The 15,338-nt window shown below is 39.9% G+C and overlaps 1 protein-coding gene across 4 annotated transcripts in view; it reads left to right on the forward strand.

The window, feature by feature from the left end:
* Window positions 1-15,338, forward strand: part of ROCK2 (Rho associated coiled-coil containing protein kinase 2) — a 112,036-nt gene that overhangs the window by 40,343 nt on the left and 56,355 nt on the right. For all 4 annotated transcript variants that reach the window (XM_075086810.1, XM_075086809.1, XM_075086811.1 and 1 more), the window contains exons 2-3: window positions 2,820-2,901; window positions 12,944-13,044. In XM_075086810.1, coding sequence (XP_074942911.1) covers window positions 2,820-2,901; window positions 12,944-13,044 — 183 coding nt within the window. The remainder of the gene's footprint in view (window positions 1-2,819; window positions 2,902-12,943; window positions 13,045-15,338) is intronic.

Genomic DNA, 15,338 nt, shown 5'->3' on the forward strand with positions numbered 1-15,338 from the left:
GTGTGTCAGCCACCCACCCCCAGATTTGTATTTTCTGCAGGTATAATGAAGATGTTAAACAGTACTGGTCCCAGTGTTGAGTGCTGGGGTGCACTACTAGTGACTGGCCTCCAACTGGACTTTGTGCCACTGATCACAATCTTCTGGGCCTAGTCTTTCAGCAAGCTTTTAATCCACTCCATTTGTCTAACCCGTACTTTGTCAGCTTGTCTATGAGGGTGTTATGGAAGATGGTATCAAAAGTCTTAACCAACATCAAGGTAAACAATATCCATTGCGCTCTCCTTGTTCACCACTCACCTCATCATAGAAGGCTATCAGCTTGTCAAGCACGATTGCTGCTTCATTAATCCATGCTGACTACTCCCAGTCACCTTCTTGTCCTTTGCGTGTTTGGAAATGGTTTTCAGGAGCATTTTCTCCATCACCTTCACAGTGATCAAAGTGAGGCTGGGCCACTTGCAGTTCTCTGAATCTTCCTTTTGCCCTTCTTGAAGATAGGAGTGATTTTTGCACTTTTCCAGTCTTCAAGAACCTGTCCCTGTTGCCATTACCTTTCAGAGACTGAGAGTGGCCTCTCAATGACACCAGCTGGCTCCCTCAGCATTTGAGGATGCATCCCATCAGGGCCCATGGACGTCCATATGTCCAGTTTAAGTATTTCTGGTCCTGGAGTACTTGGTCCTGGCATCTGGTCCACCTCCACCAATTGTAAGTCTTCCTAGCTCCAGACTTCCTCTCTGGTCTGAGATGCCTGGGATTCCTGAAGGCTGGTCTTACCAGTGAAAACAGAGGCAAAGGCAGCATTGAATGCCTTGGCCTTTTGCATGTCCTTTGTCACTGGCTCCCTTGCCCCATTCAGCAACAGGCCAACATATTCTCTAGCCTTCCTTTTGCTGCTTACGTACTTGTAGAACCCTTTAGTAATGCCCTTCACATCCTTCACCAGATTCACCTCCAAGTGAGCCCTGGCTTTCCTAATCTCTGCCTCCGCACAATGAGACAGCAGTTGTCCTTCTTATGAGTCACTTGCCCCTTCTTCCACCTCTTGTGCGATTCCTTTTCATGTGAGGAGCTCCTTACTCATCCATGCAGGCCTCCTGCTGCCTTTGCTTGATTTCCGGATGGACCTTTTTGAGTTTTCACCTTTTTTGAAGTCTTATGCAAGGTGTTAATGCATCTGTGAGGCTCTGATGTTTTATAATAGTTGTCAAATATAATAAATGTAATCCTCTTGTAACAGATGATCCTAGTGAGATGCTAATTATGTTCCCTATCAATTTAAAACTAATAGTAAGGGATGATTGTATTCTGTGGCCTTTAGTAGAGGGACATAATCTGTGCAGGAAATCACACAAACACGCCTGGGGTTATTCTTCCCCAGATGCAGGACCTGGCATTTCCCCTTGTTGAACTTGGTGATATTCTTCTCTGTCTGCTTCTCTAGCCTGTCAAGAATGCCTTTGAATGGGCATTTCTTGAGCAAGTCCCTATGGCCTAATGACTGCTACTGGTACTTCCCAAGACACTTTTTTGTTAGGAGGCAAAAAAAAAAAAAAAAAGGGGGCGGGGGGGGAGAGGGAGGCAATCGAGTATCTTAATTTTGAAAATGTGCTTAATCACTAATGTTTTTTGTGGTGAAAGATATCATCTCCACAGGTGAAGTAGTCTTATTTGTGTGTGCGTGTATTTAGGAAAGTCTGGCATTCAAAATATATTTAATAATCTTGGGCTTTGCCTTTACCTCTGTGCAGGTAGATATGTTATTAGGATGAGTATAATAACTTTAGTGAGATTTGCAACAGAAATGATCCCTTCCCAGAGACATTAAGAAAAAAATGTAAAATCAACAAGTTCTTAGCTATAGCCTCAGAAGACTGAAAAACTATCTGGTTCTGTTGGCTGCCTCTTAATGTGATGTGGTCTCTGACAAATCTCTGATGTTCTGTCAAGGCTCAAAAATCTGAAGAAACAGTCTCAGGATTTTGTTCTTAAAGCAATGAACAGAACTACTAGTTTAGGCAGAACACTGGAAATGCTGAGTATGAATGGAGTCTCTGGCTCTTTGAAGAGTAATTTTTTAAGAGTTTCTAGGCTGCTGAAAGGTGGAATTGAGTTAAGTCTTGTAACGGGTATTTAAAGTGCTATTTTTAGTTTAGATTTTGGTGATCTCATCCCTTGCCATTTTAAGAGGTCTCAATTGTTTTCTAAGGAGGCATTGATAATTGGTAGCAGAACGGCATGTAGAGCCCTGGCTTGTCTTCTGTTGAGTCACTTAGAAAAAGTAATCTAGTCTTGTGAGCCTGAATTATGTGGTGAATTGTCGTCTTAAGTTTACGTCACATCTTGCTTCCAAGAAGAAAGATGTGCATTTGGTTTTTCAATATCCAGAATGGAGAGGTAGAGAGAATGTGATCAAAGCAATAATATGGGTAATAAATATGTAAAGTTTTTCAATATGCAGGAAAAGTGTAATGGAATTCAGGAAAACCAGATTGAACTGAGTATCTTAAATCAGTGTTTAATGAGTAAGATTACTTACTGGTTAAGATTAAAACTACTACAGTTTGAAGTCCCAGTGCCACTAATCAGTGGTAATGTATCTGTACTGTTTATAGGCCAACTTGGAGCCGCTCAGTGTGTATTAGCTCCTTCGCGGTGACTAGTTTATAAACATACGTGAGAGCTTGTTTGATTTGCCTACTAGGAATGTAATGCATGCTTGAATAATACGTATAGTCAGTTGTAGTGTAGTAGTTTTAAGAAAGTTGTTGATTATGATTTTAGAATTCAGTTAACTTGTTTTTATTTCTTTTCAGGATGGCTTGAATTCTTTGGTCCTTGATCTGGATTATCCAGCACTGAGGAAGAACAAGAACATTGATAATTTCTTAAATAGATGTAAGTTACAAGTGGCCCTTAAACAATGATATTGTTGTGATCTCAGTCACAGGAACCTGGGTGGTCAGAAATGCATTGCTGATTTGCATTGTACTCATTTTTTGTAACTCTGAGCTGCTTCTGTATTCAGAAGGCTATGGAGGACCATTTATTACAAAAAGGTTTCATTTTGGGGAGTCATTGTATTGCTGAAAATATGTTGGAAAATACCAGTTGTAGATTGTAATTTTTCCAGCTAGAGTTGGAAAAATCCTTTTATGTTATTTTTTATCTTAAGTATGTGCTGCGATATAATTTGCAAGGCATATCCCAGTTATTATTCTTTAGGTATTAATTACTCAAAATGCCAACATTGTATATAGAGTCTTAGTTAATCTGATCTAACAGCAAAGCCTTCTGTGGATTTTTAAAACTAAATTATTGTACCTTGAAATCTGTTGGTGCATTTTTGAACCTTTGTGTAAATGTTTGTGATTTTTCCCGAATTAATTGTAGACAGGATCTTGGAGTTTATTGTGCGTCTGAAAATATAACACTGTTAACATCAGTTAGGTGTATTTTGTCTTTTTAAAGTGTTTTCTATCCGTGTATATAAACACATTTTTTTTTCTTCTTTGTAAAAATAGTGGATTACTTGCTTTAAAATGTTGAGTAAACCTTCTTGGAACAACTGTGCTTTGTAGTGAGCTTATTTGAGACTTCCTTTTTTTCCTAAAAAACTTTTCTGTTGCATATGTTGAGGTTACTGCAGATGCAGTCTTATCAGCCACTCCTCTCTTGGTTCTTTACTGGTAACATTTACGTGTATCTGCACTCTCTTGCTCTGGGACTTCTTTGAATACCCACTCATGCTTCTCAGTTGTATGGTGGCTGGTGTAGTCATCTGTGGTGAGTTCTTACGTTTGGAATTCAGTGCTTCTCCGTGAGGTTTAGCGGAGCCCCATAGCTCAACATAGAGCTTTACAGTTGCCGGTAAAGTCTTGTTTGGAGAAGTCACTGAAAAAAAGAATGAATAAGAAACAGCAGATTAGGAAGAAGCATACCTTGGGATTTTTTTCAGTTTGCGTTCAAAGGAATTCAAGCAGATATTTATGACAAAAAAAGGGTCAGGAACAGAGTTTGAAGTAAGGTTGTTACCTGCAACTGTGCATTTTAAGTGTGATGGGAGGAAAAAGCCCTATCTACGGCAAATACGAAAATGACATAAATGACAGTATCAGTAACTTTTATGAGCTGTTCAGATTTGCCTTTACTATTTTATTAGTAGGACAAAATTAAAAACCTTTTTCTAATCAGAAGACTAGTATCTTCTGGTATCTGCCTATTAAAAATAGCCACTATGGGGAGACAATTTAACCTTGGGAACAGATTTTTGGGGTTGTTTTTTTGGCAGCCCCTGAACATTATTGCTGTCTGTCTTCCCTTTTCTGAAGGCTGTTGATCTTTCTCCTAGTCTAGCTTCTCTCCCATTGTTGTAGTAAATGCTGTTAAGCATCTTATGTGGCCTGCAGGCTATCACCAATGGCAGAAAACAAAAAACATACTTTGGTTCACAATTTTATTACCGCTTTTTTTTTTTTTTAAATCAGCTGTCAGTTCACAGTTGAAATAGCCAGGTACTACTTAAAGAAAATTGAGGTGTGTTACAAAAAAATTCACAGTAGTTAAGTTTTCAGGGGTGCCCTTCATCCTTAACTGTCGAACTTTATAAAAAAAGCACGTATGAGCTGACTGTTTTGGCTCACGCAATGTGAGGCCATGCATCTCTTTCAAGAATCACCCATGTAATTTCTCCTGTTTCCATACTGCCTAGGAGGGAATGAAAAATAGTGCTACATATCTTCTCTGATTTACACTTTATTAAAAAAAAAAAAAAAGAAAATTTCTGAAATGCGAATTTTATAAGCATTTGCAGCTGGTAATATTTTGGCATCACAATTGAAAGAATCAGTCCAGCCACATTGATTTGTTTCAAAGTCCTTTCTGACACAGGTGCTTGTGTGGTTTGTTATGAACCAGATTGGGGAACTGAGCAGAATTAATGCAAAGAGTGGGGTGGTTGGTTTGTTTATTTCTTTTTGTTAAAACTAGTCAGGCAAAAGAAAAGCAAAGACCAGTTTCTGATTTTTCATATCGCTTCACTGATATGTGTGAAGAGCAAAGGGAGCTGCTTGGGTCTCCAAGGAGGACAGTTGGGTTCTTACTGGCACTGCCATTTTATACCATTTAAAGCTGCTGAATCCAGATCTTCTGTCTTTTTGGAAACTGTTCTGAGGGTAGCAAGTATCAGTGGAAAGGCATACATATGCTTGCTGAAGCCTCTCACTAACATGAACTTGGAAGAAGAGTTGGGAATAGTACTAAGAATTTATGGAGCGGTAAGTTGTTGCTCTCTTAGGTTAGGGAACAGTGAGTTCTTGTCTCTTCTGATTTGTCTCGGCATCTGAAGAGCTGTAGCAAATGCCAAGATAAGAATTATTGTTGAAAGGTTCTGACGCTCTGATGAGCGGGTCTGTGCTGGGGCCTGGAGCCTGCATCCCTCCTCAAGGCAACCGCAGAGAGTTGGTGGGGCCATCGTGTGAGTTTGCATTCTGTAGTGCAGAGTGAAGCAGCTGAGGCGGAGTCGTCGCTTATGATTGTTTTTAATCCATATTACACAAATCTTCAAAAATTGTGGAGAAGGCTGCAGTAATCATCACGCTTTCAGTCAATTTAATTGCTTAATTTTTCTACAGTAACACTTTGGGAAGGAAGGGGGTTTTTTTCTACCATATTCCTGGGGGTTTGAATACACCCCACTTCAGACTTACTGCAAATCATTGCTAATCAGGTTAATGTTTTATTAATAGCTTATTTGAATTTAAAAATGAACCCCTTTGTATCTCAGCTGAGACATTAATTGATATTTGGCTCAACTCATAGTTTCAAGCTGAAACTCAAATGTTTTAATTCATTTCACAAAGGTACAATGTATTAATTGCCTGTACCATTTGGTATATCCTGTTTCTGTGACCACTCTGCAGAAGCAGCCTCTTCATGTGTTTAATATGCAAGAAACTTCTTCATTGCCTGCTTTCCCTTACTATTCTGACTTCTTACAACTTTCTCTGAGGCACTGAAGCAAAGTAGAGCATGTATCATATGAGGCACATAAGTATCTCATATAAAAGTACAACCATTCCTTTTCAGTCTTCTGTATTGCTTTAAGCAACTGTTAGGATTCTGGTTAAATTGCTGCTTCTTTGGAGTATTCATGGGACAGGAAAGCATAATGTAACATTGAATTACCAAAACGACGAGAGGAATCTCATAGTCCTCTGAGAGCAAAAAGTAGCTTCCTTATTTTAGGAAAGAAACTTGAGCTTTCTGGCATGGGCTTGGTATAACACATCTTTCTTGGTCTTTTAGTCTTCTGTCATCTAGACTGTGACAGCAGGTTGAGTAAATTCTTTCAAGACACTTTTTCTGCCTCCTAAGATTTGCCAAGCGTTGAAATGTGTCTTAGTGGCTTGTCCCTTTTTTGGTGGTCCCCCATGCAAGTACTACATAGTCTGTTAGCTGCTTTAACTTTTGGGAGCAGAAGGTTAAATAATTATCAACAGTTTCAAGCAATGGTTAAAAATATTTAATCATTTATAATCTTATCAGGAATAGAAGGGCATGAAGAATTGTTTTTGTGGAAGTCCAAACGGCAGCACAGGGTGTGGTGTCATCAGCAGGCCTGGTACAATCCAGAAGTTTTGACTCCCGTGATCAGTCACTTCCTATGCATTATCCAGTATCACTCAAAAATTGGAAACCTCTATTGTTAATACCATTTGCTGATGTTTTGGAGGTTGGCAAACTTTTAGAGTATAATGGCAATGGACGTCTTTATAGTAGAAGAAACTTCTAGAACAGGTGTGTCACCCCTGCACTAGCTTTGCTAACCCCCTGAATAAACTTCCTGGAAAGTCGCTTTTGCCATTTTCCTCTCCAAGCAGACGCTGCTTACTTAGGTGATTTATCTGTTCAGATGAACTTCTTGCAAAAGTAATGAGTTCTGGTTCCTTCCCTTATGCTTTGTTATGTCACTTGAAGTTGCTGAATCATGTGCCAGCCACGCAGTTACCAACAGAAATGTGTTATTTGGTGTGGTGTTAATGCCTATCATGACTGTAATTCTCTGAGCTCCATACTTCCTGTCAGTGACACAGATGAAATGTCAGATGCCAAGAAGAATCTTAGAAATTTAGTGCACTGTAGATCTTACATTACATTACATTGAGTTAAAGAGCTAATTGCCATCTGGATTTTTTTTCTTGGCTTCTTTAAGCCACTCCTTGCCTGTTGTTGCAGTCACCTCTGCAGGTTAGGCTCCAGTTCCATTCTTAATGATAATTGTTCTGGTAAGAGTATGAAATAAGCCACTTTTCCCAAGCAGAGCATGAATTAGAGCCACAGTGTTTAAGACAGAATGTCTTACATGTATAAACAAGTTAGATGTTGGTGTTACTAACCGCTTTTCCATTTGGGTACTTGGTAGATACAAAGCAATTCAGTTCTGCTGTCAGGCTTACTTTCACTAAGCCAGGGATGTGTCTTCTGCAGGTCAGAGGACTGCTGCTTTCTGTTTCCCAATCTTCTGCTTCTTTCATCTATGCAAGACAAAATACTTCCTGTGTTCCCCTTTCTTTTCTCAGGAGGGGGAAATGCCAGCCTGTCTGAAGCTATGCCTTGTAGTTTCTGCTGCTTCTGCAAGGTCTACAGCAGCTTCTTGTTCCTCGCACACCTTTGACCAGATATCATGTATGCACTTCTAATAACTGTTGTGCATTTTATTTGTTTTTGGGTGGGCCTGGGATTGCAGCACTTCCTGGCTGTAGTTCAGTTTAACTTCTGGCTAGACTTTTGCCTAGGGCAGCAACTTTTGACTTAATGTACTCCGTAGCAGCACTCATTGACTGACTGTGCCTGGTCTGTGGGGATAGAATTGCACTCCCTTGCATTTTTGTTCCTCATATACACACACCCCAGAACTGCCTGGCACATGTTCTTTTTAACTGGTAAGAAAATAACCTGGATATTAACTTCTTCCCCACCCTCCCACCTCTCAAGAGCAGGGAAGCTTGGCTTTATCATCCTCCCCACCCCCCTTTACTCTTCTAGTCAGGTATTTAGTCCGTTTTCACAAGCACTTGTAACCTTCAGCCACATTATTGCTGCCAGCTGTCAGTGACTGATCCAAACACTCTGCCCTTTCAGAAAGTGGAGCTTCATTTGTTTAAAGGTTATAGTGCCATTTTCAGGTAGTAAATCAAAAGCTGTCTTTAAACCTCTTGCTGTCTGGCATTCCTGGTCCTTCCTATGTTACAGAAGAAACCTGAGTCACAAGTGATGGCATTCTTATATTTTAGGACTTACGCTCAAATGTCACAATATTTTTCTATTGTATTCTGAGGCTGGGCAGTCTTCCTTTAAACCTAACATTTTTCTTTTGCTGGGGCTTCTTGCTGCTGCAAATTCATGAGACTGTACAATACAGTCTGTGCTATCCGTGCATACAGATACCACAGATGTACAAACTCATCTGTGTGAAACCTTCTGAAAATTCAGTCCTCCAGTAACAGGAAAGAGTTGGAAAGGTCTCCTGCACCTTGAATTACATCATGCTATGTGATATATGAACTAAATCATATGATCCAGCATGTTGCAATTATGACATTGCTTCACGGTTTCTCTGAGCTTGCCTCTTGCAGCCTATTTTTTGGTTCAGGTTAGTTCCATGCTTTGATTATCTGTTCTATATCTGTTAAATTTTATGACAAAATAGATGGCCCATCTATCCAATGGATACCTCCACAATACCTGCATCCCTAGATGATTATTTTTTGCTAAAATTATTAAATCTTTTAGTAGAGTAAGTAGGATTTCTCCATCCTCAGCATTTCACAGGGATGTTAAAACTGGTAACTCCTCAGTTGGTATCTCCTTTGCTTACTTCATAAATTTTGCAGGTTTTCATTGCTTAACTGCCGTGTTTAATGCTTAAACAGTTTCACTGGAGCTGTATTAAAATTGTTTAAAATTTCTGTGTTATATTTTGAAGTGAGTTGCCTACCAATAATGGAGCTATGTAAAACTATACCCTACTCTTTCAACATGTTTAAATCCCTGCCATCTCATCTCGTACATCTGAAAACGTTTGAAACATCTCAGCAACATTTGAAAATAAATTCATGTAATTCCCCTCCCTTGTGAGATGTAACACTGTGTTCAAACATGTATTTGTGCATTTTCTCTGACTGATATTCTTTCTCTACTGCTTCTTCCTGTGAATTTGCATTTGACTTCTTTGTCTTGTGCCAGAGCTTCTGATTTGCAGTTAAGTAAGCTTCCAAGCACAGTCTTCCCTTCTCAAACTGCAGAATTAGTTCACATAATGAACAGAATAATAAACTTGGTGTGGGAGAAGCACTGTTGCTGTCCTATGCTTCCTGCCTAGATTCACTGTAGAAAGCAGCCTCAGCATTCTCCTAACTGCTTTTCCTGTTCACACTCTGGATTATTCCACAGTCTTATTGGTCCACTGAATGTAGCTGATTTGTCTGCTTCTGAGGTGGTTGTTGCCTCTGTCCCTACAACTTTACTAGAAGACTCTTTTCCCTCATTATTAACCTCTACCCTCCCCTCCCTTAAATCTCTTCCCTTCCTTTTCACACCTTATCTTTTCCTCAGAAGAAATTTTTAGTTGCGCTTTTGTGTTTCAAAGGTTAGGAAGGACCTCTGGAAGTCAACTGGTCCAACTCTCTGCTCAAAGCCAAACCAGTTTTGATGTTAGATCAGGTTGTTCAGATCCTTGTGCAGTTGAATTTAGAAAATTTCCAAAGACAGGTTTTGCAGCTCTGCTGGGCAGTCTGCTCCATTCCCCAATTCTAGGGATTATTTTCCTCCAAAGTAGGATTTCCAGTGTTCCAACTTGCTGTTGCCTCTTGTCCTTTCACTTTGTATCTCTCTAAAGTAAAAACTCCTTTCAACTTCTTTTGAGGCCAAGCATTTAGGCTTCCTTAAGTTGAACAGTTCCAATTCTCTCAGCTTCTCAATGAGCATCATGTGGTCCCACTCTCTAAACGTCTGGGTGGCCTTCCATTAAGCTAGGGAATTTTTTGATATTTTTCTTGCACTGAGGAGCCCAAAACTAGATATAGCATTCCAGATGTGGTCCCACAAGTGACAGAGGGGGAAAATCACTTCCCTCAACCTGCTAGCTGTGCATTTACCAACACAGCCATGTATGCAGTTGGTGCACAGGCTTGCTGCTCATTCCTCTTTGTTCATCTTGTCCAACTGGGCTCTCAGGTCCTATTTCTCAAGGTGCCTTCTAGCTGGTGAGCACCATCCTGTACTGTTGTGTGGTGTCGTTCCATCCCAGGTACAGGACTCTTCATTTGCCTTTGAATTTTGTGAGGTTCCTGTCAGCTCATTTACTCATCCTGCCTGGGTCCCTCGAAGGAGCAGCCCTGCCCTCCAGTGTATTGACTTTGGACTTTGAACCACTGACCATGACTCCAGCAAGTTTTCCAGCCGATTTCTCTCTTCAGTCTGTGTCAGCATGGTTTGCCTATGAAGATGCTTTGAGATGCTGTGTTGAAATTGATGCTATGGTCAAGGAAAGGAAATGTGTACTTCTCTCCCCTTGTCCATCAAGACAGACATCTCCTCATAGAGAGCGGTCAGGTTAATGAAACAGTTTGTCCTTCTTGGATCTGCTCTGGCTGTTCCCATCCTTTCTTATCTGTCAAGTGCTTGAAAGTGGATTCAAGAAGGATTTGCTTCATGGTCACCATGGGCAGTGAGGTTAGGCTGCTGTTCCAGCCTGTAGCTTTCTGGATGTTCCTTGTTGCTCCTCTAGAACACGGACATGACATTTGCCCTTTACCAGTCATCAGGAGCCTCCCCAAGTTGCCATGAACTTTCAAAGGTGATAGAGAATAGCCTGGTAATGGTGTTGACTGGCTCCTTCAGCGTGCTCAGATGCATCCTGTGTCATCTCATGGCCCGGAATATGTCAGGTTTACTTTATTGGTCCATAACTCTGACTTCCTGTACTGTGTTACTTCACTGCCCCACACCCTGCTGTTAGCTTCAGGGAGCTGGAAGGCCTGTGAACAGAGCTCACCAGTGAAGTCCGAGGCAAAAAAGGCATCAAGTACCTTGATCTTCTCCATGCTCATTGGCACTAAATCCCCCTACCCCACTGGGAGCAGCAGGCCTACATTTGCTTCATTCTTTCTTTTATTGTTAGTGTATTTATAAAGGCTGTTGTTTCCCTTCCTAACCCTGGCTGGTTTCAACTCTAGCTTAGCTTGCTTTCCCGGTTCCGTTCTTGTATGCTTGGGAGATTCCTGCTGGGTAGCCCATCCCTGCTTCCATGTTCCAAACCTTTGCTTTTTGTGCTTGAGTTGAGGCAGAGGTTGCCTATTCAGCCAAACTGGTGCTCTGCCACGCCTGCTGGATGTCTAGCTTCCCACAGGATCCTGCCTGTGAGTTCCCTGAACACGCTGTAGTCTGTTCTCCTGAAGTCCAAGGTCTGCTTGGACTTCCTTCCTCAGTTTTGTTAGGGTCATAAATTCTACCATCTCATGGTTGCTTCAAGCAAAGCTGCCACAGACTTTGTCACCTCTGGCCAGTTCTTTCTTGTTTGTGAGTAATAGATCAGAGTGCCTCCCTGAGTGGGCTTGTTGCTCACTTGGGTCAAAAGAAACATTCTTGATGGTCAGGCATCTCCTGGATTCCTTGTAGCCTGCCAGGTTGCTCTTCATGAATATGTAGGAATGGTTAAACTATTTACTAGATGTTCGTTATCATTAACTCCCTGCTGACAATGTCATCTTTAATGTCATACTGAATTAACTGTACCTCTGATGCTTTTTTCCCTGTATTCAGTTCTGAGATTCCCTTTAATGCCTGTCTTGGGATCAAATTCCACGGTCTTTGACTGTAAACAGGGATCTCACAGTGTGCACCTCTACTCTTCTCTGAATATAAGCATCCACAGCTCTTCATACAATGTCATGCTTTTCCCTGGTAGAGGTCTTGCTCCAGCCAACCTGTTTTGCTTTGTTTTTTTCTTCCTCTAAGCGTGTGTGTGGGTTGTGTCAAAGCTTTTCACGCTTAAGAAAGATTACCTCCAGTATTATGGATTCCATTCGTTTCTCCCATTATCTTTTGTCCTTGTAATGAGGATAGATTTTTAAAATGTATTTAGCCAGGACGCATTCACTAGCATGCTACATTTAAAAAATTAAAGAGTCTAGGACCTTGCATGTTTTTACAATTTGTCAGAGGTCAGAATTTCACTGGTTTCCCTTGCAGATTCCCACAACTGCCATCAAGAAAAATACCGAAGGACAGAGCTTATCTGCAGAATATTGCACCAGAGGATACTTGAAGAGAGCATTGTAGACCTAATTTTAAAAAGTGTGAACACTGAAAAGCACTTTGAGATGGCCAGTAGTTACATAAACATATGTAAACTTGGATTAATATTTCATATGGAATGATTGAGTAGATCTGAAGTCATAGCCCTACATGATCTGAAGTTGTACACAAAGGTTTCTGAGTTATGGTCCTTGCTGTTCAACCCTCCAGGTGTGTAGGAGCAGCCTGCACCTGCAGTGCTTTTGTGTTTACCAGGTACTTTACACTCCTGTGTTATCAATGGAGTGTCAGTGGATCCTGGCAGCACAGCGGGTGGCAATGAATAATTGTCTGAGAATTGAAGATAGGTCTCTCTGGTTCTTTTCATTACCAGTGTCTTCCTGTGAGCCTGTGAGTAATTATTAGAGGTGTGAAATGAGAGTCAGCAAAATCTGAAAGACATTTCAGTTGTTACAGCTAAAGGTAAATGGTTTCCAAACAATAATGAAAGGGGCTGTTAGTAGTGAAAGCAGATTCCAGGAATTAGCAAGAAGGCTCTCTACATTTAAATAAAAATAGCTTATTTTATTATGTATTTATTTTAATACATGCATTATCACAACTTCTATTTGATTTGTTTTAGATGAGAAGATTGTGGAAAAAATCCGAGCTTTACAAATGAAAGCTGAAGACTATGAGCTTGTTAAGGTGATTGGAAGAGGGGCTTTTGGAGAAGTGCAGCTGGTAAGAATGTAATGATTTAATGATTAGACAGATTTATGGCTCTAGCCAAAACCTTCCCCAGACTTGCGTGCTTTATATCTAAAAATGCATTCTTAATAGGTGTTATTTTCATTGTATCATGAGGTCATTTCTGTACATAGTAAACAGTACATCTGGATTTAAAACGTCATGGATTGGAAGGGAAGGACTTAGGAAAGAGTTTGCTATCCTTTGATCAAAATGGAAAAGGCAGTTCATGGCACTTCTAAATTTTTTTGGCTGCAAGCATCACTGTATAATAATATCTGAAACCTTCCTAGGAAAGAGCAAGCTAATAGTGCAACATAAAAACTTTTTTTTGGTCTTACAGTTGTGATACTTGCATTGTATTTAACTAATATGACTCACAAGATTTTTTTTAAAGATGCTTTTCTTAACTGTCGACTCAACATTGTATCCTATATATCTAATGTAAGAAGGGGATTACTTTTAAAATTTATATTGCAGAAAAATTCTGTTAAAAAAAGAAAGCAATCAAAATACAAAAAGTAACTTAGTATATCATGCATAGTCTGCCTGTCATTTACTTTTGATTTTTCCTGGACTTCCAAGTTATGCTGTGTGATAAATAGCACAGAAATGTGAGCATATGTATGAGATGGATTGATACATCAGTTGTGAAAAATGCTATGGATGTAAGCACCAAATCAAATCTGAGAATACAAAAACCAGGGGCAGGTTATCATGAACTAACAGATAAATGCATATCAGCTGATCCATGACAATTTTCTGTGTAAGCATTTTTAGAGGAAGAGAGATGTGAAGCAAGTCAGTGGAAAGGGGAGCAACTAATCTGCAGCAACTGAAGCTCGTTATCTTGTTACTAAAAGGGAACAAAAATTACCCTTTTGCTTGTGCCTTTTGACATGGAACTGACATTTGCCTGTTCTGTGTTAATTTTGCAGTAGGAAGCTGGGGAAATCATATTGATTTGTTATGTACAGCAATTTTTGAAAATAAAAAGATGTTTTGGACTTTTGTTGAGGAACATGGCAAGATCTTAGCTCTGAAGTGCTTATAGGAGGTACACAATGTATGATGGCAATAAATTTATTATCCATTTGTGAAACTATGTGTATGTTCCATATTAGTATTGGTGAAATTGATAGGAATTGGGGGGTGGGGGGAACTTCAACTAGCGTAATGCTGTTTGCATGACTCATGGGTAATTTGCAAATTTAGATGTAATTCACATGGCAGTTAGCAATATTTACTCAGCAACTTTTATTGATTTATTTCATTTTTTAAGGTACTTCATTTATGTGTAGCAACATGAGAATGTAGCTCCCTCTTCCTTATTTTTTCTGGGTCATTTGCACTTTGTTTTGATCCAGAATAATTTATGAAATATGGAGAGGAGTGATTCCAAAGATCCCCATTTTTGAACAAGACTTTAAAGAATTACTATGTGTCTGCATATGCGTTTATATCCTTGCTGGCAAGAGATAAAAACCAAACAAAAAACCTCCAGCAGAACCTTACTTATTTGAGAAGGGGCTGCTGCAGGAAGCTTTGTAAGGAAGCAGTCTACTTTTGTCTTTTCACTGACAGTCATGTCAAATGGTTTGTTTTAAAGTCTGGCTATTAGACATTTTAATCATTATATATATCCACTTAGAGTAGGTAGTAGAGAATCTCCCTTTTCATGACTTGCATGGGAAGTCAGCGAAGAATCATGTTGTAAGGGGCAGAGTTCCTTGTCCATTTGTTGGGGGAGGAAGGTGAAAAAGAGAAGATGCCCATGACAGAAGTCGTGCATTTTTTGGATGCTACACTGATACATTTAATGGAAGCATCCAAGAGAATAATTGTATTTTTAATGTGCTTCCGAAATCAGAATACATAGTTTTCATATGTACATTTCTAAGAACTTAAGGGTTTTTCTAAGTAATTTTCTTTTTAACATACATTTTTTAATATAAGGCCTTAATTTTTTCTGGCTTAGAATGAAAACTTTCTTAATTCATAGAATCATAGCGTCATAGAATCATTAAGGTTGGAAGAGACCCTTAAGGTCATCGAGTCCAACCGCTAACCTAACACTGCCAAGTCCACCAGTAACCCATATCCTCAAGCACCACGTCTACCCTTCTTTTAAATACCTCCAGGGATAGAGACTCAACCACCTCCCTGGGCAGCCTCTTCCAATCCAATGTTTGACAACCCCTTCGGTGAAGAAATTTTTCCTAATACCCAACCTAAACTTCCCTGGCGCAGCTTGAGGCCATTTCCTCTCATCCTATCGCTTGTTGCTA

This window comes from Phalacrocorax aristotelis, chromosome 3 (assembly GCF_949628215.1).
Source record: "Phalacrocorax aristotelis chromosome 3, bGulAri2.1, whole genome shotgun sequence".
Classification (NCBI taxonomy): Eukaryota; Metazoa; Chordata; class Aves; order Suliformes; family Phalacrocoracidae; genus Phalacrocorax; species Phalacrocorax aristotelis.